A 27,872-nucleotide genomic window follows, 5' to 3' on the forward strand; every position below is an offset into this window, starting at 1 on the left:
CGTTTTCGTGCTGTAAACGGCCCAAAAACATCTGAGAAATCGTAAGCAGATCGCCTCCAAACATCTGCCCATTGACTTCAATGGAAAATACGATTCCGACGGGGCGTTTTTTACGCGAAAAAGGAGCGCATGTCACTTCTTGAGCCATTTTTGGAGCCGTTTTTCATTGACTCTATAGAAAAACAGCTCCAAAAACGGCCGCGAAAAATACGAGTTGCTAAAAAAACGTCTGAAAATCAGGAGCTGTTTTCCCTTGCTGCGTATCTTCAGACGTTTTTTATTAAGCGTGTGAATGTACCCTTAATCTTTCAATTCACTGGCAGCAAGCAGAAATCTTACAAAATGCTAAAGAATAGAAACACACAGTCTATCAGAGAATAACTTTTTATTATACAATGATTCTAATTATTGACGTGATTACGTTACGCGCTGTGATTGTGGTAGATTGCAGTGCGACATGGCGCATGATCGGTTAATATTAACCCTTGGAGGGGGTGCAGAGCATGGTACGTGTGGCCGCCATTTTGCAATTGCAACGACGACACATGACATATTGTCCGTTTCTGGTCACTACGAGGGTCCGCAGGCGCCCGGACCTCACAGCCGGATGTGGACAATGCTCATCGGGATTTCTTCTTTACTGTTGGTCCCAACGTATGGATAAAGTTTACCCACAAAGGTGGAGGAGAAGCTGTAGAGATGAACCATCTGCTGCGCATCATAGAAGGAGATCTGACCGCCCCGGTAATCCAGGTAGACCCCGACTCTCTTAGGTGGTCTCCCGATGCCCAGGGGTATAAAGGGCTCAGTCAATATGTACAGGCCGTGCCGCTCCTCATGGGACATAGCCCAGAAATCATCAAGTACACAAAGGTGGCTCGTCTGCTTCCTATTTATTGTCTCCTTCACCAGTCCTATGACCCAGTCATTCTTTCCACCTACGTCGACCTCCCAGTAGTGGCGGCCATCATGGAAGCCTTCTGTGGTGAATGCTACCACGAAATCAGTGAACCTCTTGGCACTACGGAGAACACAAAATAATGTAGAATTCCCTCGTGAAGCTCCCGCTTTAAAAAATATATTCTTACTACCAAATCTGATGGGAAATTCCCATCCCCAAAAGCCGAATAGAGAGATTATTTGCCTCCCGGTCTGGGCAGCGTGGAAGCACATGGAGAGACATCTGTAATGATGGGGGTCTCATCCATGGGGGGGATTATTTGTGCCCCGGAGTCCGTGCCTCCGCTCCTCTGCAGCCTGCGTTACTGATGTATGATGTCATATTACATGTATTATGGCGTAGACTATCAGGCTGCGCAGGGATCACTGCTGAGGGACGCAGGTCCGAGAATAAAATCTTGGGACAGGTAACTGGAGTGGGCACCTGACGGTGACGGGCAGAGCATTAATCTACCGCAGGAGTAATAGGACTCCTTAGGCTTCATGCACACGACCATGCCCGTAGTTACGACCCATAAATACAGGCACGGACGGCCGCGGACAGCCGGATGGTTTTACGGGCCGTGCTCACATTATAAAGTAAAGGAGCACGGTCCGTAAAAAAAATAAAAAATAGGACGTCCTATTTTTTCCCGCAGGTTTCTACGGCACGGGCACCTCCCGTAAACATACGGGAAGGTGTCCGTCGGCCATAGACATGAATGGGCCCGTAATTACAGGCGATTTTACGGTCGTGTGCATGAGGCCTTAGTCCTCACTTTGTGAGTTGTGGCAAAGTGTGTGGAGAGCGAGAAAAAAGTGGAGTACATGCACACGAGCGCAGTTTTGCGCCCGTATACCATCCGCAATTGTGGAGAGTAGACAATTCATGCTTTCCAATGGGCCAATGGACATGACTGGTTTCCGGAGATTGACCGGAGTCCGGGTTCATTAAAATGAATGCACTTCTTCTGTGTGAACGGTTCGTGATTGCGGACAGCCCGCAGATGGTACTCCGCGGCCGGGCCGTGCGGTAATCACGGGCCGTACACACAGGAGGCCATTGCAATTCTGTCATGTGTTATACTGTCACAAAAATTCCCATGGGAGCAACGCGGCACCTCGGTGAGGGGTGGGAATGACCCTGGCGGTCTGGATTCTTATCATCCGGTGTCTCCAGAAATGAAGCGAACAGTTACGATAATAACATTGTGTTAGGACGTTACTATTTAAGCCATTTTATCATGTATATACCCCTGTAGCAGGTCCCCAAACCGCTGCCTCAGTGGTGATGATTCTTACTGAGTGCGGCTCCTGACTTCTAGGAGATGGATATTGTGGAGCCGGAGTTCTGTCCCCAGTAAGTGACGTTACCGCAGCAGCCGCCATGTGTATCCCCAGAAAAACAGGATTGCAGCTCACCTGTATGGAACCATCCGGAACAAACTTGAAGTGTAGGAAACACTGGTCGCGTCCACGGACAACAGGAGCCTGCGGTGAGCGGTCTCTGGATCTAGCGTCAGAGGTGAAGCCACTGTGGGATTAAATGATAAAATGGAGGAGTTTAAAGGTTTCTGTACAACGTATATTATAATATTCCAGCACCTGGTTTATAAACTGCAGAGAACAGTGCGAAGCATATACCAGACTGACAGGGTAAACCCACCTCTGACCACTAATTTACATATGAACCTCCATAAACAGTGGAGTCGCTGTGTACATACATTACTTATCCTGTACTGATCCTGAGTTACATCCTGTATTATACTCCAGAGCTGCACTCACTATTCTGCTGGTGGAGTCACTGTGTACATACATTACATTACTTATCCTGTACTGATCCTGAGTTATATCCTGTATTATACTCCAGAGCTGCACTCACTATTCTGCTGGTGGAGTCACTGTGTACATACATTACATTACTTATCCTATACTGATCCCGAGTTACATCCTGTATTATACTCCAGAGCTGCACTCACTATTCTGCTGGTGGAGTCGCTGTGTACATACATTACATTATTTATCCTGTACTGATCCTGAGTTATATCCTGTATTATACTCCAGAGCTGCACTCACTATTCTGCTGGTGGAGTCACTGTGTACATACATTACATTATTTATCCTGTACTGATCCTGAGTTACATCCTGTATTATACTCCAGAGCTGCACTCACTATTCTGCTGGTGGAGTCACTGTGTACATACATTACATTACTTATCCTGTACTGATCCTGAGTTATAGCCTGTATTATACTCCAGAGCTGCACTCACTATTCTGCTGGTGAAGTCACTGTGTACATACATTACTTATCCTGTACTGATCCTGAGTTATATCCTGTATTATACTCCAGAGCTGCACTCACTATTCTGCTGGTGGAGTCACTGTGTACATACTTTACATTACTTATCCTGTACTGATCCTGAGTTACATCCTGTATTAAATAAATGCGGAAAACGGCTGCCTGCAACAGCCTAAACCCAATTTCCCAGCCACCACTAATGTATAAATGAAATAATTGTACTTTATTAGCTACGTATAGCTGGACATACCACACTTAGAATTAAAATTGTCACTAGCCGAGATCGGATGCACAAGATATCACCTGATTGAACAGGCATATGTTACATGTCAGCGTAGGAATGACTCTTCCCTATTCAGTTAAATTGTAAGGCAACTAGTGGACAACAGTTAGTCCGGTCATCGGCAGTGTATTAAAATATTGACAGCCCCCCCGACATGTTTCGCTACTACGTAGCGTCCTCAGGGGTACACGGGGCTAATGGTGGCGCAAAATGAAATCGATCCTAATATAGACACCCATAGTGACGCGTCCGAAGGTGTGTCGGGCCAGATGGCCTATGGCGATGGAGGAGACACAAGTTCCTCTCAGCTGCATTTGGTTGACGAATGAACAGCTCGATAAGGTAGCTCAATCAGGAACCTTAGGCGACGCATGCGCATGGGGGTGAAACAAAGACTTAGTACACGCAAACTTACTTAGATTGTGACTCACAGAGTGAGTCACCGGCGCATGCGCCGATGCATGTTACACTGACTTAGTGCCGAAGAGGTTCATCAAGTCTATCGATATGTAACACTATGTGCCGCAGTACCTCTAAACAGCACACAACTGGCGTCTATCTGACAGTCCAGACGGTGTGAGTGTAACTGACTAACGAGGAGCACACAGTCCATTATGACAAACATAGATTGATTGAATAGACAGCCCAAAGGGTATATTTACCATCCGGCTGCCACATTAAACCAGGTCGATAATTCCAGATTAAAACATCCAAATAATCAGGGCACATGTGCGCCAACATAAGTTACGTTCAAAGAGTGACATCCCCATGTGTCTACACACCCCAGATGATATGGTAACTCCCCCCAAAAAAGGAATAAAAGGAATAAAATATAAAGGGGAGGGGGGGGGGGAGCAAAGGAATTGTCATTCACAACCAAAATGTATTTCAAAAATCTCCGATTGGAGATATGCCATATCTCTGAGGGTCGATACAGGATCGGTAATAATGTACACAGTGTCAATGACAATAAGCCGCCTCCATCATGTGATCACAGCTATAACAAACGTAATACCTCAATTAATCCACTCAGTGGATCAAAAGTAATTCTCATATCATTTTGTTATTTTGTTATAAGTGATTCAAAAAAAGTTTCTTCACAATTATGTGGAGAAAGCAAGCAATGGCAGATAGATAATGTGCAGTTGGTAAATAATTTTTAGATATATACATATGTGATCCGACAGAGGTCCAATAGTATGGACAAAAAACAACGAGGAATATTCGATGTTTCACTGTAGAACTAGAGAAACGCACTGAAGGTGAACCCTTCATTCAGACCTATGGGAGACATGGTATTAAGTCGGTGGATCCACCTCGCTTCCTCCTGTAGAAGTTTACGGTCCAAATTGCCCGCTCTGGGTCCCATCTTAATTTGGGCTATACCCCAAAATTTCAGCAATCTGGGGTTGCCTCCATGAAACTTAACAATGTGTCTAGAAAGAGCGGTGTCCTCGCTACAGGTCACCGCACTTATATGTCTGGACACACGTCTTCTTAATTCCTGAATGGTTTTACCCACGTATAACTTAGGGCAAGGACACTTTGCAATATACACCACCCCACTGCTCTGGCAATTTAAATATTGTTCGATTCTATACGACTTGCCATCGACGGGATTAGAAAAGGTCTGAACTGTCGGCATTAGGGGGCAGAAAGAACATCTGCCACATGGGTGGAAGCCCTTCAGGGGTGATCTAAGCCATGTTGAAGGAGTCTTGGGTTGTTTAGAATAATGGCTATGCACCAAGAACTCCCGTAAATTCCTGCCCCTACGGTAAGTGACACTCGGATTGGCCGTCACAGCATCTCCGAGATCGGGGTCAGCCGTCAAGATAGCCCAGTGTCTTTGTAGAATCTGGACAACCTGAGGGGAATAGGCATCAAAAGTGCCAATGCACCGAATGATTCCAGATGACTTTGATTTATTAATTTTGCCTACTCTACTCGACAGTAGTTCTCTCCTCTCAGAAGCTCTTGCTCTAGCATATGCCCTATGTAGCCACTTTTTAGGGTAGCCTCGCGCTGTAAACTTTTTAAACAGACTGTCACATTCATTCTGAAAGGCTACCTCGCTCGAGCAATTACGTCTGGCCCTCAAATATTGGCCAATAGGTATACCCTTTTTAAGAGCAGAAGGGTGATGGCTCTGCCAATGCAGGAGGCTATTGGTCGCAGTAGCCTTACGGAAAACATCTGTTTGGACACCGCCGTCAGGATCCAGAGATATCTTGAGATCAAGAAAGTTTATGGTGTGATCATGGATCTCATATGTAAATTTCATGCCAATATCATTGGCATTGAGCATAGACATGAAGTCACAGAAAGTGTTGACATCCCCATCCCAGAGGATGAGAATGTCATCAATATATCTCCCCCAAAAAGAAATGTGTGAAGTGAAGGAGGAGAGATTATCAGAAAAAACAATGGTGTCTTCCCACCACCCTAGGAAAAGGTTCGCATAAGTGGGTGCACAAACGGTGCCCATAGCCGTACCTTTTATTTGATGATAATATTTGTGATCAAAAATAAAGTAATTGTGCATAAGTAGGAAACGTAAAAGTGACAAAACAAAATCATTGTGACGTTGGAACTGAGTGCCTTTAGTGTTCAAAAAGTGTTTGATTGCAGTGAGTCCTAGTTCATGCCGAATATTGGTGTAAAGTGACTCCACGTCTATGCTCGCTATCATTGTAGTGGGGGTTACATTGATCTCATGGATCCTGGTGACGGTGTCCTTAGTGTCCTTCAGATAGGAAGACAAAGAGGACACAAACGGTATTAACATTTCATTGACATAGAGACTGATACCCTGTGTCAGGCTGTCATTACCCGACACAATGGGTCTACCAGGGAGAGGAGAGATTGCCTTGTGCACTTTTGGCAACGCATAAAAGGTCGCCAAAGTGGGGGTGGAGTTATAGAGACACTTAAATTCATCACCAGTGATGAGATTCTCATCTCTAGCACCATTAAGGAGGGAATATAACTCGGTGAGATATTTAGCCGTAGGGTTCACATCTAAAGTAACATAGGTGGTATCATCATCGAGTAACCTGTGAACCATGCGGACATAGTCAGCATGGCTCATGATCACAATGTTACCCCCCTTGTCGGAGGGTTTGAGGACTAAGTTGTCATCTTTGCACAGAGTGTCCAAAGCCTGTCTCTCGTCATCATTAAGGTTACCATAGGTGGTAGACTTCTTGGTTTTAAGTTTTTTAAGATCGTTAGACACCATTCTCACAAATGTGTCGATATGACTATACTGTGAGAATGGAGGTGTAAGTTTAGATTTGGGGCGTAGGGTTGAGAGTGGTCCAACTACATCCACAGCACCGAATTCGCTCTCATGGAGCAAGCTCTCAAGGTCTTTCAAGGTGTTACGTTCTGTGCGGTCCTGAGAAGTTCCTGCAGCTGAGAGGAACTTGTGTCTCCTCCATCGCCATAGGCCATCTGGCCCGACACACCTTCGGACGCGTCACTATGGGTGTCTATATTAGGATCGATTTCATTTTGCGCCGCCATTAGCCCCGTGTACCCCTGAGGACGCTACGTAGTAGCGAAACATGTCGGGGGGGCTGTCAATATTTTAATACACTGCCGATGACCGGACTAACTGTTGTCCACTAGTTGCCTTACAATTTAACTGAATAGGGAAGAGTCATTCCTACGCTGACATGTAACATATGCCTGTTCAATCAGGTGATATCTTGTGCATCCGATCTCGGCTAGTGATAATTTTAATTCTAAGTGTGGTATGTCCAGCTATACGTAGCTAATAAAGTACAATTATTTCATTTATACATTAGTGGTGGCTGGGAAATTGGGTTTAGGCTGTTGCAGGCAGCCGTTTTCCGCGTTTATGTATATTGTGCCCGCCAGCTACCAAGGGTCATTAATTTGTTTGTTCTTGTGATACTGCTAGGTTAATTACCTCTTCTATCTGACCCTGTTCCTACACTGGAACGTTTCACCTATCCAGTTACAAATTCAATTGGAATGGCAGGTTTTTTATCTAGAAAGCCAAACCTGGAGACCTTATCTGCAGATGCGGCATTTGTCTTCTCTGTGGGTAATATTCCCCTATAACAATTTGATGTTCAAACAGCATTTAGGGACCTCCAAAAAACTTACCAGAAGTACATCAGATCGTGCTGGGAAGTGGCGAGTTTGGAAACTTACTTGCAACAAAAAATCATATATAGAGGTTTGAGGATTAATATCACACCAAACTCTTATAGAGATAATACAGCCTTTGTTAAAGGTTGGGAAGAACTTCTCACTGACAGTTCTATGCGCTTGCTCCAGTATTTACTGGAGTTTGAAAAACAGAACTATAGCATTGTCAGTGCTCAACTTGAAAAGGAGATTGTTGACATACAGGCCTTTAGCTCATGTCCTGAGTTTGGGACCTCTGAAATTAAGCTACAGAAAAACATAGAAAAGTTACAGGGAGAAATAAAGGAACGGAAACATCGTAAATACGTTCGTGATCGGAGAGACTTTGATCTTGGACAGGTTTACACCTATAAAACCAATTCATACTCTAAACCTAAACGTAATACGGTGTTTACCGATTTCTCTGAGTCGGACACTTCAGGAACAGAGGAGTTTAGAAACAGTTCCGATAATCTTGGACTTGGTACTAAAAGGAAGATCAAAAACAACAGACCAGGTTTCTCTAAGAGAACCCCGGCTGTACCTAGACAATTCACAACCAACGTTCCTAACCGTATTACAACATGTCCCTCCAGTACATCAAGTTCCTCCTTTACCTCATCTATGCCGGTCCCTTCATCTATCTTAAACCCTGTGCATACAGTGTCCACCCCTCATCCCTCTCGCACCAATCAGAGCATATATGGAGGGGACAACACAGTCAAACAACCTATTGGTCCCCCCACTACTTTCCCTTTTTTAGGTCCACCCAGTCTGAACTGGGGGATAAAACCATAACACCTGATACACTTATAGGGAGAGATGATGAGATGCAAATTATAAACTTGTCTTCGTGTCAACTTAGTTCTCACCAATTAACTTTACTTAAAAAGGGTTTGTCATATACTCCTACTCCATCTTATGATGAGTTCACATGGGTTAAGGACATTAACCTTTTTGCACGAAAGTTGGCCTTACATAAGTACTTCAAGGGTAATGTGTCTGAGAAAACTTCTCAGGACCGCACAGAACGTAACACCTTGAAAGACCTTGAGAGCTTGCTCCATGAGAGCGAATTCGGTGCTGTGGATGTAGTTGGACCACTCTCAACCCTACGCCCCAAATCTAAACTTACACCTCCATTCTCACAGTATAGTCATATCGACACATTTGTGAGAATGGTGTCTAACGATCTTAAAAAAATTAAAACCAAGAAGTCTACCACCTATGGTAACCTTAATGATGACGAGAGACAGGCTTTGGACACTCTGTGCAAAGATGACAACTTAGTCCTCAAACCCTCCGACAAGGGGGGTAACATTGTGATCATGAGCCATGCTGACTATGTCCGCATGGTTCACAGGTTACTCGATGATGATACCACCTATGTTACTTTAGATGTGAACCCTACGGCTAAATATCTCACCGAGTTATATTCCCTCCTTAATGGTGCTAGAGATGAGAATCTCATCACTGGTGATGAATTTAAGTGTCTCTATAACTCCACCCCCACTTTGGCGACCTTTTATGCGTTGCCAAAAGTGCACAAGGCAATCTCTCCTCTCCCTGGTAGACCCATTGTGTCGGGTAATGACAGCCTGACACAGGGTATCAGTCTCTATGTCAATGAAATGTTAATACCGTTTGTGTCCTCTTTGTCTTCCTATCTGAAGGACACTAAGGACACCGTCACCAGGATCCATGAGATCAATGTAACCCCCACTACAATGATAGCGAGCATAGACGTGGAGTCACTTTACACCAATATTCGGCATGAACTAGGACTCACTGCAATCAAACACTTTTTGAACACTAAAGGCACTCAGTTCCAACGTCACAATGATTTTGTTTTGTCACTTTTACGTTTCCTACTTATGCACAATTACTTTATTTTTGATCACAAATATTATCATCAAATAAAAGGTACGGCTATGGGCACCGTTTGTGCACCCACTTATGCGAACCTTTTCCTAGGGTGGTGGGAAGACACCATTGTTTTTTCTGATAATCTCTCCTCCTTCACTTCACACATTTCTTTTTGGGGGAGATATATTGATGACATTCTCATCCTCTGGGATGGGGATGTCAACACTTTCTGTGACTTCATGTCTATGCTCAATGCCAATGATATTGGCATGAAATTTACATATGAGATCCATGATCACACCATAAACTTTCTTGATCTCAAGATATCTCTGGATCCTGACGGCGGTGTCCAAACAGATGTTTTCCGTAAGGCTACTGCGACCAATAGCCTCCTGCATTGGCAGAGCCATCACCCTTCTGCTCTTAAAAAGGGTATACCTATTGGCCAATATTTGAGGGCCAGACGTAATTGCTCGAGCGAGGTAGCCTTTCAGAATGAATGTGACAGTCTGTTTAAAAAGTTTACAGCGCGAGGCTACCCTAAAAAGTGGCTACATAGGGCATATGCTAGAGCAAGAGCTTCTGAGAGGAGAGAACTACTGTCGAGTAGAGTAGGCAAAATTAATAAATCAAAGTCATCTGGAATCATTCGGTGCATTGGCACTTTTGATGCCTATTCCCCTCAGGTTGTCCAGATTCTACAAAGACACTGGGCTATCTTGACGGCTGACCCCGATCTCGGAGATGCTGTGACGGCCAATCCGAGTGTCACTTACCGTAGGGGCAGGAATTTACGGGAGTTCTTGGTGCATAGCCATTATTCTAAACAACCCAAGACTCCTTCAACATGGCTTAGATCACCCCTGAAGGGCTTCCACCCATGTGGCAGATGTTCTTTCTGCCCCCTAATGCCGACAGTTCAGACCTTTTCTAATCCCGTCGATGGCAAGTCGTATAGAATCGAACAATATTTAAATTGCCAGAGCAGTGGGGTGGTGTATATTGCAAAGTGTCCTTGCCCTAAGTTATACGTGGGTAAAACCATTCAGGAATTAAGAAGACGTGTGTCCAGACATATAAGTGCGGTGACCTGTAGCGAGGACACCGCTCTTTCTAGACACATTGTTAAGTTTCATGGAGGCAACCCCAGATTGCTGAAATTTTGGGGTATAGCCCAAATTAAGATGGGACCCAGAGCGGGCAATTTGGACCGTAAACTTCTACAGGAGGAAGCGAGGTGGATCCACCGACTTAATACCATGTCTCCCATAGGTCTGAATGAAGGGTTCACCTTCAGTGCGTTTCTCTAGTTCTACAGTGAAACATCGAATATTCCTCGTTGTTTTTTGTCCATACTATTGGACCTCTGTCGGATCACATATGTATATATCTAAAAATTATTTACCAACTGCACATTATCTATCTGCCATTGCTTGCTTTCTCCACATAATTGTGAAGAAACTTTTTTTGAATCACTTATAACAAAATAACAAAATGATATGAGAATTACTTTTGATCCACTGAGTGGATTAATTGAGGTATTACGTTTGTTATAGCTGTGATCACATGATGGAGGCGGCTTATTGTCATTGACACTGTGTACATTATTACCGATCCTGTATCGACCCTCAGAGATATGGCATATCTCCAATCGGAGATTTTTGAAATACATTTTGGTTGTGAATGACAATTCCTTTGCTCCCCCCCCCCCCTCCCCTTTATATTTTATTCCTTTTATTCCTTTTTTGGGGGGAGTTACCATATCATCTGGGGTGTGTAGACACATGGGGATGTCACTCTTTGAACGTAACTTATGTTGGCGCACATGTGCCCTGATTATTTGGATGTTTTAATCTGGAATTATCGACCTGGTTTAATGTGGCAGCCGGATGGTAAATATACCCTTTGGGCTGTCTATTCAATCAATCTATGTTTGTCATAATGGACTGTGTGCTCCTCGTTAGTCAGTTACACTCACACCGTCTGGACTGTCAGATAGATGCCAGTTGTGTGCTGTTTAGAGGTACTGCGGCACATAGTGTTACATATCGATAGACTTGATGAACCTCTTCGGCACTAAGTCAGTGTAACATGCATCGGCGCATGCGCCGGTGACTCACTCTGTGAGTCACAATCTAAGTAAGTTTGCGTGTACTAAGTCTTTGTTTCACCCCCATGCGCATGCGTCGCCTAAGGTTCCTGATTGAGCTACCTTATCGAGCTGTTCATTCGTCAACCAAATGCAGCTGAGAGGAACTTGTGTCTCCTCCATCGCCATAGGCCATCTGGCCCGACACACCTTCGGACGCGTCACTATGGGTGTCTATATTAGGATCGATTTCATTTTGCGCCGCCATTAGCCCCGTGTACCCCTGAGGACGCTACGTAGTAGCGAAACATGTCGGGGGGGCTGTCAATATTTTAATACACTGCCGATGACCGGACCAACTGTTGTCCACTAGTTGCCTTACAATTTAACTGAATAGGGAAGAGTCATTCCTACGCTGACATGTAACATATGCCTGTTCAATCAGGTGATATCTTGTGCATCCGATCTCGGCTAGTGACAATTTTAATTCTAAGTGTGGTATGTCCAGCTATACGTAGCTAATAAAGTACAATTATTTCATTTATACATTAGTGGTGGCTGGGAAATTGGGTTTAGGCTGTTGCAGGCAGCCGTTTTCCGCGTTTATGTATATTGTGCCCGCCAGCTACCAAGGGTCATTAATTTGTTTGTTCTTGACATCCTGTATTAGGCTCCGGAGCTGGACTCACTATTCTGCTGGTGGAGTCACTGTGTACATACATTACTTATCCTGTACTGATCCTGAGTTACATCCTGTATTATTCTCCAGAGCTGCACTCACTATTCTGCTGGTGGAGTCACTGTGTATATACATTACATTACTTATCCTGTACTGATCCTGAGTTACATCCTGTATTATACTCCAGAGCTGCACTCACTATTCTGCTGCTGGAGTCACTGTGTACATACATTACTTATCCTGTACTGATCCTGAGTTACATCATATATTATACTCCAGAGCTGCACTCACTATTCTGCTGGTGGAGTCACTGTGTACATACATTACATTACTTATCCTGTACTGATCCTGAGTTATATCCTGTATTATACTCCAGAGCTGCACTCACTATTCTGCTGGTGGAGTCACTGTGTACATACATTACATTACTTATCCTGTACTGATCCTGAGTTACATCCTGTATTATACTCCAGAGCTGCACTCACTATTCTGCTGGTGGAGTCACTGTGTACATAGTTACATAGTTACATAGTTTGTACGGTTGAAAAAAGACACATGTCCATCAAGTTCAACCAAGGGATGGGAAAGGGGAAGTAAAAAATGTCTACACATAGCAGTTAATATTTTTTTGTTCTAGGAAATTATCTAAGCCTTTTTTAAAGCCATCTACTGTCCCTGCTGTGACGGCTCCTGCGGTATCTCCTGTCCCTGCTGTGACGGCTCCTGCGGTGTCTCCTGTCCCTGCTGTGACGGCTCCTGCGGTGGCTATTCCATAGATTCACAGTTCTCACAGTAAAGAAGGCTTGTCGCCTCTGCAGGTTGAACCTTTTTTTCTCCAGACGGAGGGAGTGCCCCCTTGTTTTTTGAGGGGGTTTTACAAGGAACAGGATTTCACCATATTTTTTGTATGTGCCATTCATATATTTATATAAGTTAATCATGTCCCCCCTTAGTCGTCTTTTTTCAAGGCTAAATAGGTTTAGTTCTTTTAATCTTTCCTCATAACTTAGATTCTCCGCGCCCCTTATTAGCTTTGTTGCTCTTCTTTGTATTTTTTCCAACTCCAGAGCATCCTTTCTATGAACTGGAGCCCAGAACTGAACTGCATATTCTAGATGAGGCCTCACTAATGCTTTGTAAAGTGGTAATATTACATCCCTGTCCCGCGAGTCCATGCCTCTTTTGATACACGACAATATTTTGCTGGCCTTTGAAGCAGCTGATTGACACTGCATGCTGTTATTGAGTTTATGATTTACAAGTACACCCAGATCCTTCTCAACAAGTGAATCCCCCAGTGTAGCGCCCCCTAGGACATATGATGCATGCAGGTTTTTCGTACCCAGATGCATAACTTTACATTTATCTACATTAAACTTCATCTGCCAAGTGGACGCCCAAACACTTAGTTTGTTTAAATCCGCCTGCAATTCATGAACATCCTCCATAGTCTGAACTATATTACATAGCTTGGTGTCATCTGCAAAAATAGAAATAGTGCTATTAATCCCTTCCTCTATATCATTAATAAATGAGGTGAATAATAGTGGTCCCAGCACTGAACCCTGGGGTACACCACTTATAACCGGGGACCATTCAGAGTAGGAATCATTGACCACAACTCTCTGGATACGGTCCTTGAGCCAATTCTCAATCCAATTACAAACTATATTTTCTAAACCTATAGTCCTTAATTTACCCATTAGGCGTCTATGGGGGACAGTGTCAAATGCCTTTGCAAAGTCCAAAAACACTAAATCCACAGCGGCCCCTCTGTCTAGGCTTCTGCTCACCTCTTCATAAAAACAGATCAGGTTGGTTTGACAGCTTCTGTCCTTTGTAAAACCGTGCTGGCTGTCACTTATAATACTATTTATTGTCACATAATCCTGTATATAGTCCCTCAATAGCCCCTCAAACATTTTCCCCACAATTGATGTTAAGCTTACTGGTCTATAATTACCCGGGGAAGACCTAGAGCCCTTTTTAAAAATAGGCACCACATTTGCCCTGCGCCAGTCCCTTGGCACTATACCACTCATGAGAGACTCTCTAAATATTATGAAAAGGGGGACAGAAATAACTGAACTAAGCTCTTTAAGAACTCTAGGGTGTAACCCATCTGGTCCCGGGGCCTTGTGTACATTTATTTTATTTAATTTAGCTTGGACCATCTCTACATTCATCCAATTCAGTATATCAACTGATATATTAACAGCACTGGCACCGGCTACATCAGCTGCTCTTTCTTCAGTTGTATATACAGAGCTAAAGAACCCATTTAGTAACTCTGCCTTCTCTTGATCCCCTGTGATCAACTCCCCATTACCACTATCTAAGGGTCCTACATGTTCAGACCTGGGTTTTTTAGCATTTATATACTTGAATAATTTTTTAGGATTTGTTTTACTATCCTTGGCCACCTGCCTTTCATTTTGTATTTTTGCTGATTTTATTACATTTTTACAGATTTTATTAAGCTCTTTATATTTTACAAAGGCTGCAGCTGTACCCTCAGATTTGTATTTTTTAAATGCCCTTTTTTTGTCATGTATTGCCCCTTTCACAGAAGGTGTAAGCCATGTGGGGTTTAATTTGAGTCGTTTATACTTGTTACCTGTAGGAATACATTTTGCACTATAATAACTCAAAGTAGATTTGAAAATCTCCCATTTATCATTTGTTCCATTATTTGACATTAGTTCTTCCCAGTCTATACCCTGAATTGCCGCCTCATCCTGGGGAAATTGGCTTTCTTAAAATTAAATGTTTTTGCCCTCCCAGCCTGCGTTTGTTTTTTACAGTATAGGTAAAATGTAACTATATTATGATCACTGTTACCGAGGTTTTCACGAACATTGACATTCCCAACAAGCTCTGCATTATTAGAAATGACCAGATCCAACAGAGCTTCACCTCTAGTCGGGTCTTCCACAAACTGGCACATAAAATTTTCCTGCAACAGGTTGAGGAAATGTCTCCCCTTTGCAGTTGAAGCCGAACCATGACACCAATTAATATCCCGGAAATTAAAACCTCCCATTATCACTACAGTACCCGCCTGTGCAGCCCGCTCCATCTGTTTATATAGCTGAACTTCCATCTCCTCAGTTATATTGGGGGGTCTATAGATTACACCAAAAGTAATTTTTTCAGTGTTTACTTCCCTTTGTAATTCCACCCACAAGGTTTCAACCTCCTCACAGTCTTCACCCTCTAATGTCTCATTTACACTCACCTTCATATCGCTTCTCACATACAGACATACACCACCGCCTTCATATCACTTCTCACATACATACATACATACACCACCACCTTTCCTATTTGCCCTGTCTTTCCGAAACAGTGTAAAACCCTGTAGATTTACAGCCCAATCATGTGAAGAGTCCAGCCATGTTTCAGCAACACCAACTATATCTATATCTTCTTCCAGTATTAAGGCCTCCAGCTCCCCCATTTTGCTTGCTAGACTTCTAGCATTTGTGAACATACACTTTAACTTGCCTTTAAATGTTTCACTTTCACTATCAGAAATGTGATTATTTGACATTTGGGCCTTTTTATTTTCACTGCTGTTTTGTAACGAAAGGATCTCCTTATCTTGTTGCCTAGTCCTCTCCCCACCGTCTGTTTCTCCCTCCACCAATATAGTCTGACCCCTCTCTAACCTAACTACCCCTTTATTTCCTACATTGGCCTACATTACATTACTTATCCTGTACTGATCCGGAGTTACATCCTGTATTATACTCCAGAGCTGCACTCACTATTCTGCTGGTGGAGTCACGGTGTACATACATTACATTACTTATCCTATACTGATCCTGAGTTACATCCTGTATTATACTCCAGAGCTGCACTCACTATTCTGCTGGTGGAGACACTGTGTACATACATTACCTTACTTATCCTGTACTGATCCTGAGTTACATCCTGTATTATTCTCCAGAGCTGCACTCACTATTCTGCTGGTGGAGTCACTGTGTACATACATTACATTACTTATCCTGTACTGAGCCTGAGTTATATCCTGTATTATACTCCAGAGCTGCACTCACTATTCTGCTTGTGGAGTCACTGTGTACATACATTACATTACTTATCCTGTACTGATCCTGAGTTACATCCTGTATTATACTCCATAGCTGCACTCACTATTCTGCTGGTAGAAACACTGTGTACATACATTACATTACTTATCCTGTACTGATCCTGAGTTACATCCTGTATTATACTCCAGAGCTGCACTCACTATTCTGCTGGTGGAGTCACTGTGTACATACATTACATTACTTATCCTGTATTATACTCCAGAGCTGCACTCACTATTTTGCTGGTTGAGTCACTGTGTACATACATTACATTACTTATCCTGTGCTGATCCTGAGTTACATCCTGTATTATACTCCAGAGCTGCACTCACTATTCTGCTGGTGCAGTCACTGTGTACATACATTACATTACTTATCCTGTACTGATCCGGAGTTACATCCTGTATTATACTCCAGAGCTGCACTCACTATTCTGCTGGTGGAGTCACTGTGTACATACATTACATTACTTATCCTGTACTGATCCTGAGTTACATCCTGTATTATACTCCAGAGCTGCACTCACTATTCTGCTGGTGCAGTCACTGTGTACATACATTACATTACTTATCCTGTACTGATCCGGAGTTACATCCTGTATTATACTCCAGAGCTGCACTCACTATTCTGCTGGTGGAGTCACTGTGTACATACATTACATTACTTATCCTGTACTGATCCTGAGTTATATCCTGTATTATTCTCCAGAGCTGCACTCACTATTCTGCTGGTGGAGTCACTGTGTACATACATTACATTACTTATCCTGTACTGATCTTGAGTTACATCCTGTATTATACTCCAGAGCTGCACTCACTATTCTGCTGGTGGAGTCACTGTGTACATTACATTACATTACATTACTTATACTGTATTATACTCCAGAGCTGCACTCACTATTTTGCTGGTTGAGTCACTGTGTACATACATTACATTACTTATCCTGTACTGATCCTGAGTTACATCCTGTATTATACGCCAGAGCTGCACTCACTATTCTGCTGGTGGAGTCACTGTGTACATACATTACATTACTTATCCTGTACTGATCTTGAGTTACATCCTGTATTATACTCCAGAGCTGCACTCACTATTCTGCTGGTGGAGTCACTGTGTACATTACATTACATTACATTACATTACTTATACTGTATTATACTCCAGAGCTGCACTCACTATTTTGCTGGTTGAGTCACTGTGTACATACATTACATTACTTATCCTGTACTGATCCTGAGTTACATCCTGTATTATACGCCAGAGCTGCACTCACTATTCTGCTGGTGGAGTCACTGTGTACATACATTACATTACTTATCCTGTATTATACTCCAGAGCTGCACTCACTATTCTGCTGGTGGAGTCACTGTGTACATACATTACATTACTTATCCTGTACTGATCCTGAGTTGCATCCTGTATTATACTCCAGAGCTGCACTCACTATTCTGCTGGTGGAGTCACTGTGTACATTACATTACATTACTTATCCTGTATTATACTCCAGAGCTGCACTCACTATTTTGCTGGTTGAGTCACTGTGTACATGCATTACATTACTTACCCTGTACTTATCCTGAGTTACATCCTGTATTATACTCCAGAGCTGCACTCACTATTCTGCTGGTGACTACTTTTTGAATATTATGTCACAGGCAGCACAGAGACAGTTGTAACAGATCTACGACGTGAGGTCCCAAACAGCCCATGTATCTCAGCTTCCTGGACCACTTCCGCCAAGGTCCATCCAGTCCTGACCGGTGTTGACATTACCTGGTTGGACTACAGACAGCATATTCTTCCAGGTGTAATACTGGAGGGGACCCTTGTACCGCCCCGCGGAGGATTTCTCCTCGATCACGGTGAGGTTTTCTTCTATCTGCTCTGTCGTACAATGTCTGTTACAAGAAATAACAAATTATAAAGTTATGGAGTCACCCCTAATGTGCTGGGAACGACAGAGATACTTGTCAGGGCTTCAGGGGCTTAGGGGTGTGCAGTTTCCATACTGTGTAGTATCTGCTCTGGTGTTACAAAGGGTTAATAATTCCTCCTCCATTGAGTGATTGTATTTAGCAGGATATTGGCATATGCCAGCACCGCGGGTACGCCGGGCGCCCAGGACCCTGGTACTCAGGGACACTTACCGCGATATAAACTCTGTGATACCCTGCAGGAAGAAAAAGAGACGGTTAAAAGTCATGTCCCCATGATCTCCCTTTATATTACCATGCTTCCTAAATGTCAGGATCTCTGCTTGCTGTCATTCTTGTGTCCGAGTATTGCATCTACATCTATTCTGCAGTGGTGAGCAGGACTATGCCTTGATATGTCTGACGATACATTGTGGTCTGACCTGTAATATCCCAATGTGGCCGTCCACCAACTTCCTTTGACACTCCTCCAGGTTTTTCTCAAGATCCTTGTGCTTCTTTTTGAGATTTTCCCTGTTTTCCCTCATTTTCTGCAGGACGGGATTATAGATTGTGTCCAGTTCTTGCTGATGCTTTATTTCTGCATCGTGTAAAAACTTGTGCAGCTTCTCAAACTCACTGATGATGTGTTCAGACAGATGCAGCTTTTCAGCCTGTAAATACCAGAAGGAGAGCCTAAACCATCTCAAGAAACGCTGCTACAGCCTAGGTATACAACGAGGAAGATGTATAACCATATAATTACATAAAGAAAATACCCAGGCTATACCAGCTGTACATATATAGTTATATACAGGAGATACCCAGGTTATACCAGCATGCTCCATATCACTATATACAAGAAGATGTATAACTTATACCAGCTGTACATATATAATTATATACAGGAGATACCCAGGTTATACCAGCATGCTCCATATCACTATATACAAGAAGATGTATAACTTATACCAGCTGTACATATATAATTATATACAGAAGATACCCAGGTTATTCCAGCATGCTCCATATCACTATATACAGGAAGATGTATAACTTATACCAGCTGTACATATATAATTATATAAGGAAGATACCCAGGTTATACCAGCATGCTCCATATCACTATATACAAGAGATGTATAACTTATACCAGCTGTACATATATAATTATATACAGAAGATACCCGGGTTATACCAGCATGCTCCATATCACTATATACAAGAAGATGTATAACTTATACCAGCTGTACATATATAATTATATACAGAAGATACCCAGGTTATACCAGCATGCTCCATATCACTATATACAAGAAGATGTATAACTTATACCAGCACTACATATATAACTATATACAGAAGATACCCAGGTTATACCAGCATGCTCCATATCACTATATACAAGAAGATGTATAACTTATACCAGCTGTACATATATAATTATATACAGAAGATACCCAGGTTATACCAGCATGCTCCATATCACTATATACAAGAAGATGTATAACTTATACCAGCACTACATATATAACTATATACAGAAGATACCCAGGTTATACCAGTATGCTCCATATCACTATGTACAAGAAGATGTATAACTTATACCAGATGTACATATATAATTATATACAGAAGATACCCGGGTTATACCAGCATGCTCCATATCATTATATACAGGAAGATGTATAACTTATACCAGCTGTACATATATAATTATATACAGAAGATACCCAGGTTATACCAGCATGCTCCATATCACTATATACAGGAAGATCTATAACTTATACCAGCTGTACATATATAATTATATACAGAAGATACCCAGGTTATACCAGCATGCTCCATATCACTATATACAAGAAGATGTAGAACGTATACCAGCTGTACATATATAATTATATACAGAAGATACCCAGGTTATACCAGCATGCTCCATATCACTATATACAAGAAGATGTATAACTTATACCAGCTGTACATATATAATTATATACAGAAGATACCCAGGTTATACCAGCATGCTCCATATCACTATATACAAGAAGATGTATAACTTATACCAGCTGTACATATATAATTATATACAGAAGATACCCAGGCTATACCAGCATGCTCCATATCACTATATACAAGAAGATGTATAACTTATACCAGCTGTACATATATAATTATATACAGAAGATACCCAGGTTATACCAGCATGCTCCATATCACTATATACAAGAAGATGTATAACTTATACCAGCTGTACATATATAATTATATACAGAAGATACCCAGGTTATACCAGCATGCTCCATATCACTATATACAAGAAGATGTAGAACGTATACCAGCTGTACATATATAATTATATACAGAAGATACCCAGGTTATACCAGCATGCTCCATATCACTATATACAAGAAGATGTATAACTTATACCAGCTGTACATATATAATTATATACAGAAGATACCCAGGTTATACCAGCATGCTCCATATCACTATATACAAGAAGATGTATAACTTATACCAGCTGTACATATATAATTATATACAGGAGATAACCGGGTTATACCAGCGTGCTCCATATCACTATATACAAGAAGATGTATAACTTATACCAGCTGTACATATATAATTATATACAGAAGATACCTAGGTTATACCAGCATGCTCCATATCACTATATACAAGAAGATGTATAACTTATACCAGCTGTACATATATAATTATATACAGAAGATACCCAGGTTATACCAGCATGCTCCATATCACTATATACAGGAAGATGTATAACTTATACCAGCTTTACATATATAATTATATACAGAAGATACCCATGTTATACCAGCATGCTGCATATCACTATATACAAGAAGATGTATAACTTATACCAGCTGTACATATATAATTATATACAGGAGATACCCAGGTTATACCAGCATGCTCCATATCACTATATACAAGAAGATGTATAACTTATACCAGCTGTACATATATAATTATATACAGAAGATACCCAGGTTATACCGGCATGCTCCATATCACTATATACAAGAAGATGTGTAACTTATACCAGCCGTACATATATAATTATATACAGAAGATGCCCAGGTTATACCAGCATGCTCCATATCACTATATACAGGAAGATGTGTAACTTATACCAGCTGTACATATATAATTATATACAGAAGATGCCCAGGTTATACCAGCATGCTCCATATCACTATATACAGGAAGATGTGTAACTTATACCAGCTGTACATATATAATTATATACAGAAGATACCCAGGTTATACCAGCTGTACATATATAATTATATACAGAAGATACCCAGGTTATACCAGCTGTACATATATAATTATATACAGAAGATACCCAGGTTACACCAGCATGCTCCATATCACTATATACAAAAAGATGTATAACTTATCCCAGCTGTACATATATAATTATATACAGAAGATGCCCAGGTTATACCAGCATGCTCCATATCACTATATACAGGAAGATGTGTAACTTATACCAGCTGTACATATATAATTATATACAGAAGATACCCAGGTTATACCAGCTGTACATATATAATTATATACAGAAGATACCCAGGTTACACCAGCATGCTCCATATCACTATATACAAGAAGATGTATAACTTATACCAGCTGTACATATATAATTATATACAGAAGATACCCAGGTTATACCAGCGTGCTCCATATCACTATATACAAGAAGATGTATAACTTATACCAGCTGTACATATATAATTATATACAGGAGATACCCAGGTTATACCAGCATGCTTCATATCACTATATACAGGAAGATGTATAACTTATACCAGCTGTACATATATAATTTTATACAGAAGATGCCCAGGTTATACTAGCATGCTCCATATCACTATATACAAGAAGATGTATAACTTATACCAGCTGTACATATATAATTATATACAGGAGATACCCAGGTTATACCAGCATGCTTCATATCACTATATACAGGAAGATGTATAACTTATACCAGCTGTACATATATAATTATATACAGAAGATACCCAGGTTATACCAGCATGCTCCATATCACTATATACAAGAAGATGTATAACTTATACCAGCTGTACATATATAATTATATACAGAAGATACCCAGGTTATACCAGCATGCTCCATATCACTATATACAGGAAGATGTATAACTTATACCAGCTGTACATATATAATTATATACAGGAGATACCCAGGTTATACCAGCATGCTCCATATCACTATATACAAGAAGATGTATAACTTATACCAGCTGTACATATATAATTATATACAGAAGATACCCAGGTTATACCAGCATGCTCCATATCACTATATACAAGAAGATGTATAACTTATACCAGCTATACATATATAATTATATACAGAAGATACCCAGGTTATACCAGCATGCCCCATATCACTATATACAGGAAGATGTATAACTTATACCAGATGTACATATATAATTATATACAGAAGATACCCAAGTTATACCAGCATGCCCCATATCACTATATACAAGAAGATGTATAACTTATACCAGCTGTAGATATATAATTATATACAGAAGATACCCAGGTCATACCAGCATGCTCCATATCACTATATACAAGAAGATGTATAACTTATACCAGCTGTACATATATAATTATATACAGAAGATACCCGGATTATACCAGCATGCTCAATATCACTATATACAAGAAGATGTATAACTTATACCAGCTGCACATATATAATTATATACAGAAGATATCCAGGTTATTCCAGCATGCTCCATATCACTATATACAAGAAGATGTATAACTTATACCAGCTGTACATATATAATTATATACAGAAGATACCCGGATTATACCAGCATGCTCAATATCACTATATACAGGAAGATGTATAACTTATACCAGCTGTACATATATAATTATATACAGAAGATACCCAGGTTATACCAGCATGCTCCATATCACTATATACAAGAAGATGTATAACTTATACCAGCTGTACATATATAATTATATACAGGAGATACCCAGGTTATACCAGCATGCTCCATATCACTATATACAAGAAGATGTATAACTTATACCAGCTGTACATATATAACTATATACAGAAGATACCCAGGTTATACCAGCATGCTCCATATCACTATATACAAGAAGATGTATAACTTATACCAGCTGTACATATATAATTATATACAGAAGATACCCAGGTTATACCAGCATGTACCATATCACTATATACAGGAAGATGTATAACTTATACCAGCTGTACATATATAATTATATACAGAAGATACCCGAATTATACCAGCATGCTCAATATCACTATATACAGGAAGATGTATAACTTATACCAGCTGTACATATATAATTATATACAGAAGATACCCAGGTTATACCAGCATGCTCCATATCACTATATACAAGAAGATGTATAACTTATACCAGCTGTACATATATAATTATATACAGGAGATACCCAGGTTATACCAGCATGCTCCATATCACTATATACAAGAAGATGTATAATTTATACCAGCTGTACCTATATAATTATATACAGAAGATACCCAGGTTATACCAGCATGCTCCATATCACTATATACAAGAAGATGTGTAACTTATACCAGCTGTACATATATAATTATATACAGGAGATACCCAGGTTATACCAGCATGCTCCATATCTCTATATACAAGAAGATGTATAACTTATACCAGCTGTACATATATAATTATATACAGAAGATACCCGGGTTATACCAGCATGCCCCATATCACTATATACAAGAAGATGTATAACTTATACCAGCTGTACATATATAACTATATACAGAAGATACCCAGGTTATACCAGCATGCTCCATATCACTATATACAAGAAGATGTATAACTTATACCAGCTGTACATATATAATTATATACAGAAGATACCCAGGTTATTCCAGCATGCTCCATATCACTATATACAAGAAGATGTATAACTTATACCAGCTGTACATATATAATTATATACAGGAGATACCCAGGTTATACCAGCATGCTCCATATCACTATATACAAGAAGATGTATAACTTATACCAGCTGTACCTATATAATTATATACAGAAGATACCCAGGTTATACCAGCATGCTCCATATCACTATATACAAGAAGATGTGTAACTTATACCAGCTGTACATATATAATTATATACAGAAGATACCCAGGTTATACCAGCATGCTCCCTATCACTATATACAAGAAGATGTATAACTTATACCAGCTGTACATATATAACTATATACAGAAGATACCCAGGTTATACCAGCATGCTCCATATCACTATATACAGGAAGATGTATAACTTATACCAGCTGTACATATATAATTTTATACAGAAGATGCCCAGGTTATACTAGCATGGTCCTTATCACTTTATAGATGAACATGCCCAGGTTATGCCAGCTGTACATTTAGAATCATACACCAGAAGACACCCATTTAAATATATATATAAAATCGAGAGTTATGAGATAGGTAACTACTTCCTATAGACTACAGTGGACAAGAGACAATCACCTCATGTTCTGCAATCTTCACCTCCTGCATCCGGCGCATATTTATCACTTTATTCAGTAATTTCAGCTGCTTCAAGGTATTCAGAAACAAATTAACCTACAATGAGAAATATTTAGCAGTTATCATTATATTATATTGTTGTATTGGATTCTATCTATGATTGGATACTGTATTTGGCGCAGGTAATATTGTCAGGGTAAACAGTGGTATACATAATGTCTGGTTACTGGTGGTCTATACAGTGTCTAAGTATTGGTGGTCCATGGTATATATACAGTGTCTGGGATCTGGTGGTCGGTGGTATATAGTGTCTGGGTTCTGGTGGTCAGTGGTATATACAGTGTCTGGTTTTGGGTGGTCAGTGGTATATAGTGTCTGGGTTCAGGTGGTCAGTGGTATATACAGTGTTTGAGTTTGGGTGGTCAGTGGTATATATAGTGTATGGGCTCGGGTGGTCAGTGGTATATACAATGTCCGGGCTCGGGTGGTCGGTGGTATATACAGTGTCTGGGATCTGGTGGTCAGTGGTATATACAGTGTCTGGGCTCGGGTGGTCGGTGGTATATACATTGTCTGGGCTCGGGGGGTGGTCAGTGTCTGGGTTCAGGTGGCCAGTGGTACATACAGTGTCTGGGTTCAGGTAGTCAGTGGTATATACAGTGTTTGAGTTTGGGTGGTCAGTGGTATATACAGTGTATGGGCTCGGGTGGTCAGTGGTATATACAGTGTCTGGGCTCGGGTGGTCGGTGGTATATACAGTGTCTGGACTCAGGTGGTCGGTGGTATATACATTGTCTGGGCTAGGGGGGTGGCCAGTGGTACATACAGTGTCTGGGTTCAGGTAGTCAGTGGTATATACAGTGTCTAAGTATTGGTGGTCATTGGTATATATACAGTGTCTGGGATCTGGTGGTCGGTGGTATATAGTGTCTGGGTTCTGGTGGTCAGTGGTATATACAGTGTCTGGGTTCAGGTAGTCAGTGGTATATACAGTGTCTAAGTATTGGTGGTCATTGGTATATATACAGTGTCTGGGATCTGGTGGTCGGTGGTATATAGTGTCTGGGTTCTGGTGGTCAGTGGTATATACAGTGTCTGGGTTCGGGTGGTCAGTGGTATATAGTGTCTGGGTTCAGTTGGTCAGTGGTATATACAGTGTTTGAGTTTGGGTGGTCAGTGGTATATACAGTGTATGGGCTCGGGTGGTCAGTGGTATATACAATGTCTGGGCTTGGGTGGTCGGTGGTATATACAGTGTCTGGGATCTGGTGGTCAGTGGTATATACAGTGTCTGGGCTCGGGTGGTCGGTGGTATATACATTGTCTGGGCTCGGGGGGTGGTCAGTGGTATATACAGTGTCTGGGTTCAGGTGGCCAGTGGTACATACAGTGTCTGGGTTCAGGTAGTCAGTGGTATATACAGTGTCTGGGCTCGGGTGGTCGGTGGTATATACAGTGTCTGGGTTCTGGTGGTCAGTGGTATATACAGTGTCTGAGTTCTGGTGGTCAATGGTATATACAGTGTCTGGGTTCAGGTGGTCAGTGGTATATACAGTGTCTGGGTTCGGGTGGTCAGTGGTATATACAGTGTCCAGTTTATGGTGGTGAGTTGTACATACAATCTTTAGAGAGTGGTGTATATATAGTGACAATATAATGTTGATTCTTTAAGATCATCAAGACGTTCTTAGCAGCTTAGCAAATGGGACCCAATGGCCTACGTCACTTGACCCACTGTCAATTATTCTAGGTCATGAGACTGGATTTGGTCATGTATCCTAAAAATAAGTTACCTGTTCCAATACGACCTCTTTTGATGTTTAGACTAACCAGTCTTACAGCACTTGCTGGTGACTTTCTTACCTGTATCAGGGCTGATGCTTCTGTCAGTGGCAGGAACTCATGAAATATGTGTTGGATGGAATCTCTGCACACCAAGCAGCACAATGTTTGGTCATTTAGGCAGAAAAGGGAGATCCTCTCCTTGTGCTCTTCACATTCAAGCACTAGATGTCGATCCCTTGCTTGACCTTCCTCCTGTCCTTCGCCTACCTCTTGTCCTTCCTCCTGTCCTTGGCCTTCCACCTGTCCTTGGGCTTCCTCCTGTCCTTGGCCTTCCTCCAATCCTTGGCCATCCACCTGTCCTTGTCCTTCACCTTCCTCCTGTCCTTCGCCTTCCTCCTGTCCTTGGCCTTCCACCAGTCCTTGGGCTTCCTCCTGTCCTTGACCTTCAGCCTGTCCTGGTTCTTCATCCCGGTTTACTCTCATTACCAGGTTGGCCAGGACTATGTTGTGAACATAGCCACCTATAGGGCAGTTTTGCTTGCACATTGGGCACAATGTACCCCCTTGATCTGCAGATGTTGACCCCTGTTGTAGGCATTCATGACAAAAGTTGTGCCCACATGTCTGCAGGACAACCGGATTTTGGAATATTTTGTGACACAGGCTGCAGGTGAGTTGGTCGCGGATGTCTTGAGGAAGCATCATCAGTTTTCTAGCAGCCTCTGTTTCTGGTTCTCTAACCCTTTCTACCAACTTATGTAATGCTATGTTGCGGGCATACATGTCGGCAGGGCATATCTTCTGGCAGGTGGGACATGTTTTATCCTGACCTTCCATGTCTCCAGATTTCCGTTGCCCTTGTAGGCAAGCACGGCAGAAGTTGTGGCCACATGACCGTAGAATGACTGGATCCTTGAACATCTGGTGGCAGAGGGGACAGGTCAGGTCGCCCACGATGTTTCCTATGCTTTTACCGGCCATGGTGTCCTAATGTGTTGTCGAGTGAAGATGCAAAGTATCCAGCACGACCAAGACCTATAATATTACTTTCGATTTTGATAAGAGTGGACACTCCCTTGTGCAAGAATGTGACTCGACCAGTTCATTCCCCATATAGTACACGGGCAGACCAGATCGCCATGTATAAAGCTACAGATGACATGGAATCTGCG

At 41.6% G+C, this 27,872-nt stretch overlaps 1 protein-coding gene across 1 annotated transcript; it reads right to left on the reverse strand.

Annotated features, from left to right (window-relative positions):
* Positions 1-407: 407 nt before the first annotated feature.
* On the reverse strand, positions 408-27,861 carry LOC142656555 (zinc-binding protein A33-like). Its single transcript, XM_075831485.1, has 7 exons — positions 26,779-27,861; positions 24,916-25,011; positions 18,767-18,997; positions 18,558-18,580; positions 18,184-18,308; positions 2,362-2,473; positions 408-1,021 (listed from the first exon to the last, which is right to left on the reverse strand). Exons 1-7 carry the CDS (start codon positions 27,679-27,681, stop codon positions 598-600), a joined length of 1,914 nt encoding a protein of 637 aa, XP_075687600.1. The 5' UTR covers positions 27,682-27,861; the 3' UTR covers positions 408-597.
* Positions 27,862-27,872: the final 11 nt, after the last annotated feature.

The sequence above is a fragment of the Rhinoderma darwinii genome, chromosome 6 (assembly GCF_050947455.1).
Source record: "Rhinoderma darwinii isolate aRhiDar2 chromosome 6, aRhiDar2.hap1, whole genome shotgun sequence".
Classification (NCBI taxonomy): domain Eukaryota; kingdom Metazoa; phylum Chordata; class Amphibia; order Anura; family Rhinodermatidae; genus Rhinoderma; species Rhinoderma darwinii.